Here is a 20,340-nt window from a genome sequence, read left to right as displayed (position 1 = left end):
AAATTTACAAGTACTCTAGAGCTTTATAAAATGTTGAAATGACTATATGACAAACAAGCAGGAAGTAGAATCACAAAGAATTTAAAATTTTCCTGCTAATGGAGTTCAAAGGAAACATAAACACTCAGCAGGAATTAATAAACAAAACCCATACATAATCCCTGAATCTCAATTTGGTCTATATTTTTAATCACTGTTCATCAATATTTGATTTTATTTTTTAGCTGACTTACTGATAGCCAGCATTTATTGACCAATGTGTGTTTAGAAGGCTTTGAAATCTCCTGCTCTTACAATGGTGCTAATCAACAGTGAACTTTTCTGAAGGGCAAGTCACTGAAAGGGGCAAGAAACTTCTGGGCTTCTGTAATCTATAAAATGTGTAATTAGTCTATGAATATTTTGAGAGTTGTCTGCACAATAACACTGATTAAGAGGGCAATTTGTAATTCATACTTGAAAAAATAAACTTTTGGTTTCTTTCTTTAGCAATCAATTGCAATAATCAAAACCATATAAGAAAATGTGTCTAATTACTGTGCGTTTGTTTAAAAGAAAATAACTTCCATTTATGTATTGATATACAAAGATAACTTATCGATCAATTTCATTCCCAAGATAAGTGCAAGACATGAATCACACTGGTGAATAACTCCGTTTAATAAATACAGTAAAAAGCAAATCATATAGAAGTGGCAAGATAAAGCCTGAGGCACCCAGCTCTATATTTGAAAATGCAGTCCCTTGGGGGGTCTAAAGAGAAGTGTACTTACAGCTAGTGAATAAAATGTACTCAATACCTGAGTTTTGTTTCCTATTTAAACTATTATTATTTCAAATTATTTATGTTCCAATGTAAATAAATTATTTCAGATTCTTTGTATGATACTATGAGTATGACTTGAATATTATATTTTTGTTTTTGAACATTATTGTCATATTTTCCCAAAGAAAATTCGAATAGATTATTTCTACCATGATATTTGTATGAAGCCAGAAACCATGCTATCTTATCTTCAAAGGGAATAGCCAGTTGCAGAATTATATTGTTATATGAATTAATATTTTTAAATATTAGCATATTATTTATATAAGTCATAGCCGGATCTAACTTGAAGAATATCTCTTACAGTTTTGCACCCTATGTATCTGGAGCTCAAAAATTTTTAAGCGAGTATATGCACACAAATACAAACATGAATATATATGTCATGGAAGTACAATTTCCAGAGATTATTTATTCCACATTGTGTTTTAGCAAACATCTGCCAAATTTTTTTTTTATGAAGCAGGCAGTGTTCTAAGTGCTTCAGTGTTAACAGTGAACAGTAGCTATAAAATCCCCATGTTCATGGCATTTATGTTTTAGTGGGATGTGCAGGTAATGTACAAGTATAAAGAGCATATAACATCAGTGAGTAATAAAGGCTATGAAAAGAAAGCAAAATAAATGGCAAGAGAATGGCAGGAGATTGTGAATGTGAATATGATGTTTGCTATTTTATCCTGTGGAGTCAGGCTACACCTCTTTGAGGAGGTAGCAGAGACCCAGTATAACATGGGAGCTAGCTTGGTGGATATGTGGTAGAAAGATAGGTCAGACAGGGAGAACCACCGGGTCCTAAAATGGGATCTTCCCTGCCATCATGCTTGAAGGTCAGAAAAAAGACAGCTATGGCTAGAACTGACTATAAAGAAGAGAAAAATGAAATTGGAGATATGGCTAACTGTTAGATCATGTAGGTTTAGTAGGTTACTTTATGGACTTTGGATTTTATTTTCAATGTGACATGTAGGATTTTGAGCAGGAAATATACATGAATCTGCTTAATAACACAAAATTTTCTTATTATCATGGATTCAAAGATATTTTAAGAGGAAATCCACCAATTTTTAAGCTAACACTGTGATAATAATTACTAAATTAAAAAAAAGTCTGAAAGCTAAATTCTGCTCTAGTTTTCATTGTTTTATGAATAGGAATGTAATAGTATTTTAATAAAGTGAAATTTAATGCAGTCATTGATACTGAAATCAAAACACACATTATCTTTACGTGTTTTTTTAGTAAATTGGGACATAAGTATGGAAGCCAGGAATACATTTGGAAATCTACTTTTGTCTGACTATGACAATGTTATGATTTAGTAAGTTGCCAGAAAAAAAAAGAGCATTAGGTGAGGAAGAAGAAAGACTTGTTTATTCATGGAGATCATTTAGCAGTTACCATATGCCTAGCCTTTATCATTTTTGGTTTAAAAATAATTGAAGCAAAAATTGTCAGAGACAACAGGGAAAAAAGAAATCTGTAATCATATTTGGATATTTTAACATCCTTTTTCATTACTGATAGAAAAAGCACATGGAAGAAAATCAATGAAAATGTAGAAAATCTGAATGAAATTATCAACTACTTGACCTGATTGATATTTATAGAAGACTACACCTAACTACAGAATATACCGTATTTTCAAGTTCATATGGAGCATTAACCTAGATCTCAATAAAATTTAAAAGACCAAAATTTTCCAGAGTATATTTTCTGACCAAAATGGAAGTAAATTAAGAATTAATATAAATAGGAGCATATGGGTTGCTCAAGCCATTGAGTATTCGATTCTTGATTTTGGGTTATGTCACAATCTCAGGATTGTGGCACCCATGCCCCAAGTCAGGCTTTGTGGTGGGGGCATGGAGCCTGCTTAGGATTTTCTCAATGCCTCAATCTCTCTCACTCTTTCTCTCTTGCCCCCTTTCTAAAAATTAAAAAACAATTATTAATATAAACAATATAGATAAGAATGACCTTATCTAGTTGGAAATTTTAAAATGACCCTTTAGATAACCCTTGGGTCAAACTGGAAATTAAAAATATTCCTAAATTTTAAGTAATTAGAATTTAATATGTAAATATTTGTGAGATGCAACTAAAACATTGCTTAGAGGGGAAATTATAGCTTTACAATGCTAATATTAGAAAGGAAGATATAAAACTAATATTCTAAGTATCTACCTTAAAATCTAATAAATAAAATGAATATCTTATGTATAAATGTCTTATAAGAACTAAGCAAGATATTGCTGTGTCCACAGGTATAACAGAGGAGTTAAGAAACTTCCTTAAGGTCACAGAGCTAATAGATAAAAGAGTCAGAATTTGGGCGCCTGGGTGGCTCAGTGGGTTAAGCCACTGCCTTCAGCTCAGGTCATGATCTCAGGGTCCTGGGATCGAGTCCCACATCGGGCTCTCTGCTCAGCAGGGAGCCTGCTTCCTCACCTCTCTCTCTGCCTGCCTCTCTGCCTACTTGTAATCTCTCTCTGTCAAATAAATAAATAAAATCTTTAAAAAAAAAAAAGAGTCAGAATTTGAACTTAAATTTGTCACCATGACTCCCAATACATCATACCCCTGTCTTCACTTTTTTTCAATCCTACGTGATGATACAAGTAAAAAGACAAGTGCATAAGAGGAATTATTAGGGCATGTTTCAAAGGAGACATGAAGATAAAGGTAGTATTGCCTTCACTATATTAAAGAGACCCTTTCTTTTTTTTTTTTTCATCATTGATGTTGCCACGGTATAAATAATTGGCCAAATTAGGAAGAGTTTTGCATTACATTAAATACTTTTTGAAGAGTACATAATTCCATTCATGGAGCTATATTTGGTGGACCTAGAATGAGAATTACAGCAGTTTAGGTAAGGAGAGATGTGTCCTGTACAGCTGTGATTTAGGAGTATCAAGATTAGCAGTTGTAAGTACCACAAGAAAGAGAAACAAGGACGTATACAGAGATACATACACAGGGCTGAGGCCCAGGGAGATACCCAATTTATATGCCAGATTCTTTAAAATATAAAGATTTTCCCTGTGCTTTTTTTTTTTTTTTAGCCATTGACATAAGCTAGCCAGTATTTTTTGCTTAAACTTTGAGATTTAAAAAAAAAAAAATAGTGCTAATTCAAGTTACTGCATATGGAAACACTGTAGTTTAGATTAATTTTAACTATGTGTGGTAGAAAACCTCAAATCACTGTAACTTATTAGGTAGAAGAGTATTTGTTTTTCATGTGAGAAGTCCCGAGGTATGTAGTCAAAAGGCGATTTCAGTGTGGGGGACTCAGGTTCCCTCCAGTTTTCTGCTGGTGTTGTGGATGATTTTAATTCTCATGATTATATAATGTTCTAAGATGGCTGTCGGTGCCCTGGCCATTGCATTCCATGGAGAAAGCTATGAGGAAGAAGGAAAGCCAGGCATTTTCCATCTCTTTAATGCCATCTTTTATTTTTATTGAAATACAATTGACATTGTATTAGTTCTAGGAGTATAACCTAATGTTTCAATATTTGTATATGTTGCAAAATGACCAGCACCAAAAGTCTAGTTAACATACATAGTCACAAAATTTATTTTCCTGGGATAAGAACTTTGGAGATCTACTCTCAGCAACTTATAAATATACAACACAACCTTATTAACTGTCATCGCCATGCTTTTTGCATTACCTCCCCATGACTTATCTACTTTACAATTGGAAATTTGAAACTTTTGATGCCCTTTTTGCATTTTTAATGCCATCTGTTGGACACTGTTTACACTCTTGACTTAATTCTCCTTGGCTAGATCTCAGCCTGTGTCCACACATAGCTGAGCAAAGGTGGCAAAGAAGTTCTTCCATTTATCCTCATGCCAGCTAAAAATTGGAGAGTCTCTTGCTATGAAGAATGGAAAAATGAGTGTGCAGAGTCAGCGACTTGTAGTCCACAAATGTAGATGATTAAAACTCATTGCAGACACAAAGATCACATCGAAAGTAAGGTAGCTATGGTTACCAATCATTTTTTCTGTAAATCACGGGTAATCATATCCTTTTGTTTCCATTGTTTCTTTCTACTCCCAACATTGCCAAATCAGATGGAAGAATAAAAATGGGTTGCTATGTTTTATTTTGTATCTTCCCCCTCCCTCCACAGGTATCACTACAGTTCTGACTATGACAACTCTGAGCACAATCGCCAGGAAGTCCTTACCTAAGGTTTCTTATGTGACTGCGATGGATCTCTTTGTTTCTGTTTGTTTCATTTTTGTTTTTGCAGCCTTGATGGAATATGGCACTTTGCATTATTTTACCAGCAACAAAAAAGTAAAGACCACTAGAGACAAAAAGCAAAAGAATAAAAGCTCGGTATGTTAAAAATCTCTATTTTTATAAACAGCAACTTACTATTTGAAATACTGTTTTGAGTACTCATGTTCTACTTGCTTAGACCAATAGGGATTCTTGAGATACTCTAACAAAAGCCAAATCGCATTAAGATGAAGCTGGAGGTTTCTTTCTTTCTCTCCTTCCTTCCTTTTTTATTATGTTATGTTAGTCACCATACAGTGCATCTATAGATTTGATGTAGTGTTCTGAGATTCATTGTTTGCATATAACACCCAATGCTCCATGCAATACCTGCCCTCTTTAATACCCATTGTTTGCATGGAACACCAGGTGTTCCCTGCAATACATGTCCTCACCAGGCCAAACCATCCCCCCAACACCTTCCCCTCTGAAACCCTCAGTTTGTTTTTGAAGTCCACAGTCTCTCATGGTTTATCTCCCCCTCCAATTTTTCCCCTTCATTTTTCCCTTCCTTTTCCTAATGTCTTCCCTGTTATTCCTTATGTTCCACAAAGAAGTGGAACCATATGATAATTGACTTTCTCTGCTTGACTTATTTTACTCAGCATAAGATTTTAATGACTATTCTGTCATTGCCCACCAGGAAAAATATATATTAATACTTCCCCTTCGAAAAGACTCTTGGGTCCCCTTTCAAAGAGTGGTTTCTTACGCTGTGATTTTTCCTCAATGGCAGATTCTTTGTACCTAAAACAATTATTTAAGATCTCTCTTTGATTCTATTTTGCTTCTTAGGATTTGGGTACTAAAAACAGGGGGCCCAAAACATTGCTTTATTTTTAGAGTTAAAGAACCCTCTTTAATATTAGTATTCAGCTGCGTTTGAAAGCCATAGCTAAAAAGTGTTTTTGGTTTGTATGTATTTCTGTGCCCTTACTCCCCCTTCCCTATCCTATATCTACTTCAACATGTATAACATCAAATTGATATATTAGAGTTGGTTCTATTAATTCTAAGATACTTAAGTGTTGGGTGATCGATTATAAATTCATATCTAATGGCAATTACAACAACCTGAAAATAATATCCAACACTTCCTGAGTATACCAGGTGTTTTACCTGCATGATTTCATTTGTGCTCTTATGAGTACAAGTTCAGTAATTTGCACAAGGACAGTCTGAGGAAGTGAAAAATCCAAGACTCATACCAAGGCCTTTTCTGGTGCCTGACGTTTGTAATCCTTCCTTTATATTCCTGTTCTCAAAAGACTCAGAAAAGCAAACATCTGTTTTTCAATATTGACCAAAATGGCACTTTATTGATGATTCCAGCAAATGTTTTCAAAGCAGATTTGTTCCCAAATTCCTCAATAAATGAGAACTATATACAACAGCTATGCTTGGTGGCAAGCTTGTAAGCCTGCCATAGAGCGTATATAATAAAGCATGGAATTTTCCGTATTATCTCCTAATTTAGTAAGTTCTAGGATGTGATGCTTTCCATCCCTCCTCCCATTTTTCATTAATTTCTTTATAAAACTTTGACATATTCTTAAATCATATTTTACTTCCCATGTTATATTCCAAGGACCAAACCCTATGTGCATTAGCTTTTGGTTTCCCAGAGTATTCCAAGAGGACAGGGCACATTGCTGGCAGTACACATTTGATAGCTTACATTGCAGAATTAGCCTGTGACTCTCTCTCAGTTTATCCTATTTTAGTTTATCTGTGGGACATATTGTAGCCCCTGAAGGGACAAACCATCTGAGGGCAATGATGTCAATTTGAATATCCATTTGCTACGTTTTTAAGTAAAAATAAATTCAAATAAAAATAAAAATTCAGGTTTTCTACTGTTTTCCTTTAATCAAAGCAAAGTACCCTCCCTGAATTTTCCATTTCATGATTTACTCCTCCATAGCTATTGAAAATTTTACTTCTAGAAGTTGTGAATAAAATCAGGAAATCTACAAGCTCATACAGATTCTATGATTTCATTCTAGGAATATATAATGTACATATTATTATTATATTATCAAAGACACTCAACCAAGTGTCTATTCTGGGACTATAGCTGATCAGTTTGACTGTCACATTTACTCAGAAACCTTAAACATTGGAGTACAAACCTTAAAATTATGATGTTTTTTAATCTTTCATTCACCAAATATTTATTAAGGACACCCGTGTCCTACACAATGTTCTAGAATAGTTATTTAAGAAAAAAAAAGTTATATTAAGTATTTAAAATTTAGCATCAAGCCCAGGAAGCAAACAGTAAAGATAAAAAAAATATGGAATAAAAAATAAATATGAGCTTTGAAAAACTAAATTTCAAACATCCAAAGTTAAATTGGTACATATAACCGACTACCTGGGTACAAAAAAGTATTTTCTTTAGAGCCAAAATAAAGTTCTATAGTCTTTCCTTTCTGTTCAGTTATGTGATTTATGAGTTCTTTAAATACTAAATGACGTTTTGATTGAAAAACTGAAATCAGTAATCAAATCTGACTCCCTGCTCGGTTCAGTGTTCAACCATCTGGTCTTGTTAATCAAGTAAATCAGAATGCACTTTTATGAAGAATAAACAGCTCTGCTTGTTGTCTCAAGTGCTCTAGTTAATGATTGGTAGAATCTGCATTTTCTTCTGCTAGCCAGGACAATCAAACACACAAGTCTTGAAGGTTCTTGTTTTGGCACGCTTTCTTTCTTTTTGTTCCTTTTATTTTTATTTTTGTTTTGTTATGTTAGTCACCAGACAGTGGTACATCACTAGTTTTTGATGTAGTGTCCCATGATTCATTGTTTGTGTCTAACACCCATTGCTCTACGCAATACTTGCCCTCCTTAATACCCGTCACAGGGCCAACCCATCCCCCCACCCCCTCCCCTCTCAAACCCTCTGCTTCTCAGAGTCCAGAGTGCCTCGTGGTTCATCTTCCTTTCAAATGTTTCTTTGTTGTTGTTGTTCTTCTTCTTTCTGTTTTCTTCCTCTTCCTCTTGTTTCTTCCCTAACCCTTCCCCCCTCCCTCCTCCTTCTTCTTCCTCTTCTCCTCCTCTCTTTCTTCCTTCCATGTCCACATTTTCTTTCTTAAGCTCAAAATCCTGAATACTTTAAAACCTAGCATTTCCTCCTTTTGTTCTCTAGATAGCGTATGGCAGTAAGTCAGAAAAAAAAAGACCTTGACTAGAGTCACTGGAAGATCGACATGTCTTCATTAAGCCACACCAAAATCAACTTCTTGAGGTCTGACTGCTTAACTGAGGATCCCAGAAGATTCCAATTTATTTTAAAAAGAGATAATATTTGGCTGTGTCCCAATTTAGGTTTTGAGCTTCCATGAATCCTTTTAAAAACACAAATTAATAAAAATGCTTTTTTACCTTACTGTGCATGTGATATATTAGACCCTTTTCTTCCTCTTTGCCTCACTCTCTATCTCCCCCCTTACCTCCCACCTTCCTTCCGTTGATCCTTCTTTCCAGATCTTTCTCTTTGTTTTGTATTGTGAATATCAATGATGTTTTCATTTGGTCCATATTTCCACCCCATCTAATACATATTATTGTGTTTTTATTTATACTTGTTAAGAATATGATTCAATTGTGTATATGTCAATACCTTTTTTTTTAAATCTAAGAAGTTAAGAAAGTTAAAGGATGAAATCAAGACTATGAAACAGATAAAGGTCATAGAAATGTAATTGTGATAAGCTACTCATTATTAATTAAAAAGTAGTCATGTTGAGACTAGAATATTCCTCCCGTAGATGATTAGGAGTCTCAGAAAATCATGTTATACATACCTATATCAGGGTCCTGTTTTAATCCATTTGAGGACAGACTGACTTATTGTATTCTCTCAATTTAGTTAAAGTGTACAATGATGGAAATTTATTTCACTAACCATGGACAAGGCACTTTGGAGAGGAAAAAAAAAAACCACACACACACACACACACACACACACACACACACAAAACAATAGTATGTGTTTGTTTGTTTGTTTGCTTTCATCAATCTTTAAATCCAGTTATGGAAAAATATACTATACATAAAGTACAATACAAGTTAAAAATCAGAAGTAAACAAAGATACTATAGGGGAATTAGTTCAATTACATGACTGGTTTCATACTTTTTCAGAAGGAAAATATTTTCTACAGTGAATATAAATTATAAAAGAAACTTTTTAGGGTTGCCTGGGTGGTTCAGTCGGTTAAGGGTCTGTCTTTGGCTCAGGTCATGGTCCCAGGATCCTGGGATAGAGGTCTATGTCAGGCTCTCAGCTCAGCAGGATCCTGCTTCTCCCTCTCCCTCTGCCTGCTGCTTCCCCTGCTTGTGTGCACATGTTCTTTGTCTCCTCTGTCAAATAAATAAATATTTGGGAAAAAAAAAACCCTATTATATATATATATATTTTTTTTCACTTCACTCTTTGTCTTCATGTTTTTCTTTTGTATTGTTAGTTTACCTTGGAAGTTCTCTGTAATTTTTCACCAGTAGGCCCTGCAAGCTTGGCCTGTAACTGTTGAGTGTGCAACTGTCACATTTCATTCTCATGTGTGTGGATGGGATGTGTGACATCTTACTGCTTCCAGACATACACACATACATTCTAAGTGATGATGAGGATATCACTAGAACATTCCAATATCAGCTTCATAAGCCCTAATCCTCCCTGGAGAGGCATGAATTTATCTGTTTATTTATTTTTAGAATTACGGAGTTCTAAACATAAGTAGACTCTGACCTGTCAGCATCGCTTCTTTATATGCACAGATGAGCAGTGGTTCAAACAGCAATAGCTCTTCTGGAGATAGACGTTTAACTAACGTCATGTTTTCCATCCTGTTTATCATCCCCATTCATCCTGCATTACAGTGTTTCTGAAGTGTCTTGGGTGGGAACAATAGCTCCCACAGTCAAGTTTCCATTTTCTCTGAGAAACAAACTGAGGGTTTTAAAAGGGAGGGGGTTGAGGGGTTGGGTAAGCCTGGTGGTAGGTAGTAAGAAGGGCATGTATTGCATGCAGCACTGGGGGTGGTGCACAAACAATGGATTTTGGATCACTGAAAAAAATTAAATTAAAAATAAATGGAGATTAAAAAGATAAAAAAAGTTTCCATTTTCTGAGCCTCTTTTGAAATGTGGCTTCCTGAAATGTTGGCCTATTTTCACCTGTTCTTTGTCTTTCAAAGACAGTACAAATTCTGACATGCTATTGGCTGCTCAAAGTCCACTTCCTCTCTGTTTTTAACACTGATGTGGATTTTGTAGTTTTTGGAATTTTATAAAAGTGGAGTGGAGAAAACCTGTGCTCAGGCTTGCATTCTCCCATACAAAGTTTTAAATGGGAAATTAATAACAGAAATATTAGTCAGCATTTCATAATATTGGTAACATGACCTAATAATGTTTGATATTAATGTTACTAATATTTAATAACATTGATGATATTAGTATATGATACAACTAATAATTACAATATACAAACATACACAAATATGCATACATAATTATTTTCTTTACTACTTAATTAACATAAATATTTTCTTTGCTACTTAATATTTCTTCAGCATTAATGTATCTTGGTGCTTGAAATATATTTTGTATATTTAAATCTATTACTAGTATATAAATAATGTAGTATTTATTCTCGCTTTCAAATAATAAATAAATAAATCTTTAAAAAAATAGAGGTGGGGGGCAGCGGGGTGACTTAGTAGGTTTCTGTCCAATTTCTGCTCAGATCATAGTCTTAGAGGCTGAGGCTCATGTTGGGCTCTGTGCTGGCAGGGAATCTGCTTGAGATGCTCTTTTTCTCTATATCCCTCTGCCCCTAGTGCCCCTTCAAATAATAAATAAATAAACCTTTAATATATAAATAATGTAGTATATAACATATAGCCAGACAAATATATCTTTAATAATGTGAATGGGATCAGTTTCACAAAATGTTAAATTCATTTATATTCCTAGTGACTTTTTCAAATAGCAACAAATGGTATAGTCTCAAAACTATATTGTTTAAGGTAAAAGAAAATCCTACTCAGTTATGTAGTTTCTTTTTATATTACTTAAATTGATTTATTTCTTATTTTTTTTCAATGCTTGCTATTTTGGGGGGGCAATAGGAGTTTTACTTGAGAAATGAAACAGTTGCACTTCAGATAAATAAGGTTTGGAATATGTATATTCTTCTGATTACTCTGTCATTAGTGGTCACCAGGTCATTATCTGTGTGTCAAATAAAATATTTTATTTTATTGCTACTGCGTCAGCTCAGGACATTTTTCTCAACACCTATGAAGTTATATTTCTATTCACATCCACCATTCATTAAAGTGTAGCTTCTTTCACTTTATGAACTTGTGGTGTTTTGAAGGGAAAGCAGGAAACTGGAAAATTGTCAATTGGAAGTGTCACTGAAATAGAAGCTCTCCCTGATTTTGATCACCAGAGATTAGTCCAGTTTTAAAATGAACCACTCACAGTTTTTCTCCACCTTCGGACACTCTAATATTAGTTTAATCATCTTCCTCATGCACAACTGATATCTTCCAACAAACCCACCATCTTTTTATTTATGGCAGTGCTAAGTGATATATGGAACGCATTTTGTGCCGTATAACCTTGAAATTGCCAACTAACAAGCTTGTATTTCAATCAATTTTCACTCGGATTAGCATTTGAACATATGCTATTTAAGTATTAAGTGACAAGGAACTGAATACAAATTTGCCTCATTTTGTACATGATTTTAGTGTTCCACTAAAATTTCGGAGTCTAGTCAAGTATCCCCAAGTGTCAAGCTCAAAACATATGTCATTAACATTTAATAATATATTACTTCTGCTTTTTATAATACATCCAGGCACGTAGAGTAATGAATTTATTTGTGTTTAGGATGTATTCCTTATCTTCAGGCTGCACATTTTGTTTCTATTATTGTGACTTGTGTGATGCATTTATCTTTTAAAATATCACTAAATATGATTATTGGCTTCTTTGACATTGACTGAATTTTAATATTTAGTGGTTTGGATTTGAAACAAAATGGATTTAAATATCGACACAAATTTTTTTAAATTATTTTTTGTGTTTAATTTTTAAAAACTTTTCCATACAATGTTTAATTTTCATGGCCTTGAAATTTCTTTATTTTAAAATTCAGGATAAACAATGTTGCAGATATTTTCATTAGGAAGAATTTAAAGTCAGGTTAAAATAATTTTAATAATCTCAGCATTATATTTAGTGATTAGATAAAAAGCCACCAATTATAACAAGTTGTAATATTCACATTTTTTTGTATTTTTTTATTTTATTTTTTCAGTGTTCCAAAATTCATTGTTTATGCAGCACACCCAGTGATCCATGCAATACTTGCCCTCCATAATACCTACCACCAGGCTCATACAACCCCTACCCTCAGTTTGTTTCTGAGTCCACCGTCTTTCATGGGTTGTCTCCCCCTCCGATTTCCCCCATCTCATTTCTCCTCTCCATTTCCCAATGTCTTCGGTGTTATTCCTTATGCTCCACAAATAAGTGAAACCATATGGTAATTGACTCTCTCTGCTTGACTTATTTCACTCAGCATAATCTCTTCCAGTCCTGTCCATGTTGATAAAAAGTTGAGTATTCATCCTTTCTGATGGAGGCATAATACCCCATTGTATATATGGACCATATCTTAAGATTCACATTCTAAAATAACCCCTAAAATATGCAGGAATTCTGAAGGAAGTGTTACTAAAGCTACAGTCTTTAATAATGTTTTAATTGCCATTTTTTCGAGAGTTCATTAATTTTTTTTTCCTCCAGTAGCATTTTTTATGAGGTCCAGATTGTTATTGTTCCTTGTTTAAGATTGTATTTTATACCAAATGGTAGTATTTCTTCTTCAGGCATCAACACTGTCAATGACAATGAAAATGACAAAAAGATTACCTATGATGAATACTTGCTATGTTTAAAATGTTTTGCTTTCTGCTTTATGTACATCATCTCATTTAATTATCTAATGGATCTATGTATTACTGTGACTTTTGTAAAGGAGAAGACACAGGGATAAAATGAAGAGCACTAACATTTTCTGTTCAGAGCAACATAGCTTTCCTGGCCAGAGCTGGGATTTCTGTCCAAGACTGACTGACTCCAAAGTGATTTCTTTAGCGTTTCATGGTATCCTAGACTTGCTTGATTTCTAAATATTTTTTAACGTATTTTTATTATATAAGTATTATTCAGAACCTGGTATCATAAAAAGTTAATTTGATACGTGTCTCAAATAATCCTGATAATAATAACTATTATAACTGGGCAAGATGGAGCAGTTGTCTTTCAAATAAGCCCTGAAATTTACTCATCACAGCCATCACAAAGATTAGGTGTTAATATAATTCTAGCTGTGAGTATAGTTATATTGGTAGAAAAAGTCAAATTAGAACACAGTTGTTCTCAAACCTGAGTTTTTAACTCCTGCATATTCTGTCTCCAAAATATGATGCCTTATCCACTGTTACAAACCCAACCCATGTGTTTTTTATTCATTCACAGCTCCTCAGAGCTATTCTGCATTATGAAAATGTCATCTTTGCTATTTGTTCTCATTATCACTAAAATAAATAAATTACATAATATAATAACGGCAGACAGATACTTATAGCATTGTGAATGTTTCAGTGTCAAATAGAGAAATATAGACTTTATTTTTGTTTTAGAATTAGATTCATGATTAACAATATTTTGGTAGGTCGATTTTCTAAAGCTATAAAATGTATTGCATATATGAGGGGTTTTTTTTGCGTGGTCTTTGTAAGTTATGTCTTACAAAGTAAATTATAATCTAAAAACACATTAGGATTGAATACGTCTTTGATTTCTGTAAACTAAGATTATTTTTATTGCATATCAGTCTTTTAGGGTTTGCCTCGAGGAGACAAATTGATCTTTATTATATTTTTTTCCTCAAAACTCATTTATTATTTTACTCAGATGTCCCCTGGACTCCATCCTGGATCCACTCTGATTCCAATGAATAACATTTCTCTGCCCCATGGAGAAGAGGATTATGGGTATCAGTGTTTGGAGGGCAAAGATTGTGCCAGCTTCTTCTGTTGCTTTGAAGACTGCAGAACGGGGTCATGGAGGGAAGGAAGGATACACATACGCATTGCTAAAATTGACTCCTATTCTCGAATATTTTTCCCAACAGCTTTTGCCCTGTTCAATCTGGTTTATTGGGTTGGCTATCTTTACTTATAAGTTCTATTTACCAGGTAAAAATCGTAAGAAGTTTAACTAAATCCAATATAATCTATTGCATTTCAGTAATATGAAGTTTAAATTTAAAATGCAGAGAAACCAATGGTTAAAATGTAAAAGCATTGTAACTATTCTACCGATTTATAGGTAAATAAAGTAGCAGCTTTCATTTTAATTTACTTAAGTATATGTAAAAGAGATTAGTTGCAGAATTAAGTATAGTAAAATACTATTATATATTTTTACTTTAATCTTATTTATTTTACTTGTATCCCATTAGGATTTTGAATTCATAAGTTCTGTGATTCATATTTTAAAGATGGAATACTTTAATAACTTTAGTAATATTTTATTTAAATATAATCTATCGTTGTTTGTAATGGGAACTTAACCTTGTGCCTAATGTTATGTAGTAATTTTTTGCTTAGAAAATGTTGTTATTTTGATTTTTTTTCTTAGTTTTTATTTGTATGCCCTGTTTAGAATAGAGCTAATTAAAACCATAAAGCCAAGATTTCCTGGCATTTATATCCAGATGTTTTACTCCCAAGAACAAATTAAATTAGAATAAAAGACCAATTATTACCTTATTAAAAGACCAATTTTTATCTGTATTTTAATCGAATCCATTTCCTGACACAATATTAAATAGTATTGTAGTTACTTCAGTTTTGGTGATTTACAAACTAGGATGAAAACCACCAAAGTAATTTATATTTTAAATATAGATGAAAAAGAAGTTACATTTAACCATTTTATTCCCTGACTCACAGTATTTATGAAATATGAAGAAGTTAACACTGAAATATTTAGACCTACCAACACTGAAATTAAATACAGAAAGAATTGATTTTTTTTTTTTTTGCTCTACAAAAGTGTTATGTTCCCTAAATTGAAAAAAAAAAAAAAATGAAGAACAGTGCTTGTATTCACTCATTGTGGGAAAAGAATTATTATCTAGCAAATTGAGTAACCATTCATATTGAGGATATGGTCTTAAATATGTACTATTAATAATTGCCAGACTAAAAGTGTCCTAGAAATATAGTTTTAGGTGTGTGTCACATGTTGTCTTTGCCAGCTCCTACACTGTCCATTTTATATCTATGTTGTAAATTGTTATGATGTTCTCTTAGAAAAAAAAATGAAAGCAGGCTCAAAGATCACATTAAAAGTGGAGTTCTGTTCGAGGTCCCTCTGAGGAACATGAGTGCCGCAGCTTTCTACACTCTTAGAGACAGGAGCAGAGAAAGGCACACTGTTGTGTACAGCCTGTTGTTTGGTAGTTTCCTAAATGCTTCTTTCCTTACGAGGAGAGTTAAATTTAGACTTTAATCACTACATTCCTGTAAATAGTTAAACCCATCTGTTGTTTATAAGAACTCCACATTCATTCACCACCACCTAATTTTTTGGGAAATCACCAAAGTGATCTCGGAGATAACCTTTAAAAATTGTTTCCATTGCCAAGAGCAAGTATGAGGATAAGAAGTTTTGTGTTCAAACTCATCTTATGGTATGTGAGCTAGCTTATGAGCTAGCACCTGTGCATTTGATACTAGTTTTTAATGCAGTAGTCCCCCACATGATTAGTGAATACATGAATGAGGCTCTGGCATGGTTATGCTTATCTTTATAGAATATATAGGGTTTTTAAAAAATCTAAATACATTTCATTGTGCATTCCTCAGCTATGTCAGATTTTTTTTTTACTTTGATTATAAACTTTTCTGAAAAAAATGTAAGCATGAATTGAGTGATAATGCCCCAATATCCACCGACACTACTTTTTTTGAATGGAGAGCCAAATCAAACTTTGGCCATGTATATATTCACTTAGAAATTATTCATGCATTCATTTTTATAACTGAGTATTGATGGATATTCATAATGTGAAGATTGCTTTATGGATAAATGGAAAATGAAGTATCCATGAAAATAAAACACATCACTAAAATGTATTATGGCTATTTCCATGTTCTAAGCTATAACCTGTTCATTTTCATGCAGGAAATTTTAATTCTGAGATTCTTCAACTAAGCATGACTGTATTTTAAAATACTTTAAAATGCTTAATATAAATAGCTTTGATTTTCTCATTGGTGTTCCATTAACTTGGCTTTAAATGTTGGCAATATTAACAAGTGGAAATAAAATTAATAAAAATATGAAAGATGCTTTACTACATACATTCATTGTATAGATCATCAAAACAAGCACTTTGTTTACAAAGCAAGTGAAATTTTAAACAGCTTTATTTAAATATGTAGGTCAGAAAGAGAGGGATACAAATCATAGTATTTCTAAAAATAAGAATAAAAAGGTGATGATACGGATAGACTCTCTTTATAAGAAATCAAATCGAACTTATTTTTAAAGGGAATACAGTCTAATTCCTGTCCCTCTCTTCTTCCAAGAAGTTTTACCATGTTAAGAAACAACTTTTTAAAAAATCCTCCTTTCAGAGTTTTATCTGAATTTATTGGACTCACTGGAATTTGTGCTTCTTAGCTGCTTTAAGTGGTTTCAACACTAACAGACCAAAGAAGTGGATATAAAGGTTAGGAAAGATAAATGGAGCAGAAGGATTTAGAATCATCTGGGAAAACGTTAATTCATAGATTAATCCTTTAAATATGTGACCAAGATCTACAAGTTCTGACAAGGGAAATTGTGACTGGAACAATTTTATTCTCCTGAGTTTACAATTGCAATAAATAAAATAATATTTTATTTATTCTTGAATTGCATAGAAAAACTTAGGCACACTTGAAATTAATTCCTAAAATGCCAAGTAGTTTCTGAGGGAAAAAAAGAAGAAAAAAATACAGGCAGAAAGACAAAAAAGAAAAAAAGAAAAGAAAAGAAAAAAACCATAAAACAAACAAGCAAAAAAAAAAAAAAAAAAAAACCCAAAAACTTAGCCTCCCTGAGAATTTGGTAGAGAAAGGACAAATTCCTCAGTAAATCTAACTAAGTATGAAGTTTTAATGAAATAGAAATCAATTTATTGGAAGTTTTTTAAGTTAAAGACAAAGCTTTCTTTAAGGACTTACTAAAACTGATCAACTATAGGCTAAAACACAGTAAATGTGTGTAACTATACACTCACCAGGTTGTTTTTTCCTTTAGTGTTCCCATATCTGACATTAATTTATAGTCTTAGAATATGCTACAATTTTGCTGAACTGAGGGTGGCATGTTTGCCAATGATGTAGCATCAAAAAGAATGATTGATAGCACTCTCACCTCTAAAGACCCATACTTGTAAAACGTGAAATTGTATTCCAAGTCAATATGCTTTGTTTTGTTTTAAAAGATTTTATGTATTCATTTGAGAGAGAGAGAGATAGAGCGCAAATGAGAGAGAGAGCACAAATGGAGGAAGGGGCTCAGAGAGAGGGAGAAGCAGACTAGCCACTGAGCAGGGACCCTGAGGAGGGGTAGATCCTGGACACCAGATCATGACCTGAGCTGAAAGCTAATGCTTAAGGTGCCCCCCCCCCAGTCAATATGTTACAACAAAATGCATCTTGTACTTTGGTTACACAAAAGGAGAGTTGGATAGGATCCCTTGCTCAAGTAAAATTTAGATTAATAACCAATAATTGAATAAGCACCTAATAAATGAATAAACATACATATAAAATTATCAAACTACTATACCAGGGCCCATTTGCGCTTGGAAAATTTCCTGTAGCAAGATACCACATTGTCAATTATTTCCTTGATGTTACTTACCACTGGAATTGAAGTGATTCAATGGATATCTGATGAGTTAACATTTGTCCCACCAAAAACATTTTTGAAGATAATTTCTGACCAAGGTATTTTTCTTTACATCATCAAATTTACTTCTCAATGCCTTTCCACATGAAGACCAGAGATCCTTGGTGCGATGTTTCTAATGGTCATTGTTTTTCACTCTTATGAAGCCCTTGACAAGCCACTCTAAAGTCACAGAAACCATTACCAAGGCACTATCAAAAACACTCCAAATGGGGATGCCTGGGTGGCACAGTGGGTTAAGCATCCTACTCTTAGTTTTAGCTCAGATTGTGATCTCAGGGTGGAAAAGTCCACATTCTGAGTAGGACTCAGTGCTCGGTGTGGAGTCTTCTTCTGTCCGTCTTTGCCCTTCCTTCTCTCTCTCTCTCAAAATGAATCTATAAATCTTTAAAAGAAAAAAAAAGATTCCAAATGGAGTTTCCAAACACTATTGTTCATATTGCTCTAGTAAATATAATGTTAGTTCTGCCTTTTTTTTTTCTTTGCATTTTGAAAAAAAATAACCTAATACAAAATATTTATGCAGCACTTTCTATGGATAGAGTACAGCAAGGGATATATAAAGATGAACTCTCAAGAAACATATAATGAGAGGGTTAGTTATACAATCTATGGGAGGGAGGCTAACTCTGGGAAAGTTTCTACAGATGGAAGCCTGAGAATTCAATATGTCACCAGGTGAGGTTAAGTAGAGATCACACTTCCAGTTGAATAAACAGCTTGAATAAAGAAACAGAAGCATGGGCACAAATAAAATTTCCATTTTAATTGAAAGTTAAGATGCATACAGAGGCAATTAAAGATGAGACAAATAAAGATAGGTCAAGCCCTATGGTAAAAAGGCAAGAATACAAACCACAGGGGGCTAGGTGATATTCTGAATTCATGGAGAGTTCAGAAACTACTTAAGTAGAAAAGAGACATTATGAATACTGCAGAACTTTCTTCTTATTTGTGTGTGTGATAATTTCCTGAAATACAAATCATCAATCAGGTCTTTCCAGATTATTATTATTATTAATTATTATTACTATTATTAAAATATGTTTCTCATTAAAAGGACTTTCTTATCAAATAATTTTCTTTCTTTCTAACTGAGAAAGGAAAAAAAATTAATGTATTTGGACAAAGGAGGGAGAAAAACTGGCAAAAGAATTAGGCTGTTGTAGTACCAGAAAAATCCAGGAAGTTGACTTAGAGTCTCAATTTCTGAAATATTTGTCTCAAAATATGGAAATTAATTTTTATTTGTGGACCATAAAATGTACCTGGATCATGAATAGTTTGAATCTGTGAATAGATAAGATTAAGCCTATGAAAACTGTAAAGCAGTTAAACACAAAGGTCTAATTTAACAGAATTTAAAGATAAGGCTGACCTAAATGGAAATAGTTTGGAACTTGATAAGTCACTGTAATAACAGCTATTTGCTTCTATTAAGTGTATCCAGTCACTTCATATAATAAAGTCTTATGGCTTGTGATTGTAATGGCTTCTGTTGTCTGCTTCTGCCTTATCATTTTGGGGAGCCTTTTGTGAGTATGTGGCAAAGGTATCTCGACTTTTCAAGTATTCTGTATTTTCATGATTCTAAGTACAAAATAAAGTCAATAACTTGTAATGGAAAAAAAAAGTGTTACATTCTCTTAAATGTGTTTTTTTTTAAAAATAGTTTTCTACAGATATGTCCCTTTATTGTTTCACAGTATATAATCATGACTTAAGCATTGAAGTTAGTTTCTGATCAATGTTGTTTCACATTTTTTCAATGAAGTAAATAAATGTAAGGTTTCTCTTTGATAGATCTGAAAACGAACTGAATTATAAAAGGTAGGTAAGGATAGTTCATATTTATGCATGATTTTCACTACAAAGACTATGAATTTCTGGATTATTCGAACAACCTGTGACTTCATCCTACTATGAACTGCCAGATACTCTTCCCCAAGTGAGTCAATGAGACCAATATTTATTCAATGATTAGTACCCAGGCCATTCCAAATACTCCATACCACGAAAGGGTCTTATTTAGTTTGAGGAAATAGTGACAGAGAATTAAAAGCCAGAAAATCAAGAGTCTTTTCTGCTTCACCCTTGCAGTTCTCTGTTTTCTGCCACCGTGGCAGAGGTCTTAAAAAAAA

At 33.3% G+C, this 20,340-nt stretch overlaps 1 protein-coding gene across 2 annotated transcripts in view; it reads left to right on the top strand.

Moving 5' to 3' along the window:
* Positions 1–19,820, top strand: part of GABRG1 (gamma-aminobutyric acid type A receptor subunit gamma1) — a 75,512-nt gene extending 55,692 nt beyond the window's left edge. The window contains exons 8-9 of one of the 2 annotated variants that reach the window (XM_004764908.3): positions 5,101–5,189; positions 14,141–19,820. In XM_004764908.3, the coding sequence (XP_004764965.1) occupies positions 5,101–5,189; positions 14,141–14,410 (359 nt within the window). In that variant the 3' untranslated portion in view covers positions 14,411–19,820. Of the gene's footprint in view, positions 1–4,977; positions 5,190–14,140 lie in introns of both variants that reach the window. The other variant, XM_004764906.3, reaches the window with a different exon arrangement.
* Positions 19,821–20,340: the final 520 nt, after the last annotated feature.

The sequence above is a fragment of the Mustela putorius genome, unplaced genomic scaffold, assembly GCF_011764305.1.
Source record: "Mustela putorius furo isolate JIRA1106 unplaced genomic scaffold, ASM1176430v1.1 tig00000430_pilon_pilon_pilon, whole genome shotgun sequence".
Taxonomy (NCBI): domain Eukaryota; kingdom Metazoa; phylum Chordata; class Mammalia; order Carnivora; family Mustelidae; genus Mustela; species Mustela putorius.
The sequence above is the reverse complement of the archived record's forward strand: the minus strand, read 5'-3'. Positions and strand labels throughout refer to the sequence as shown.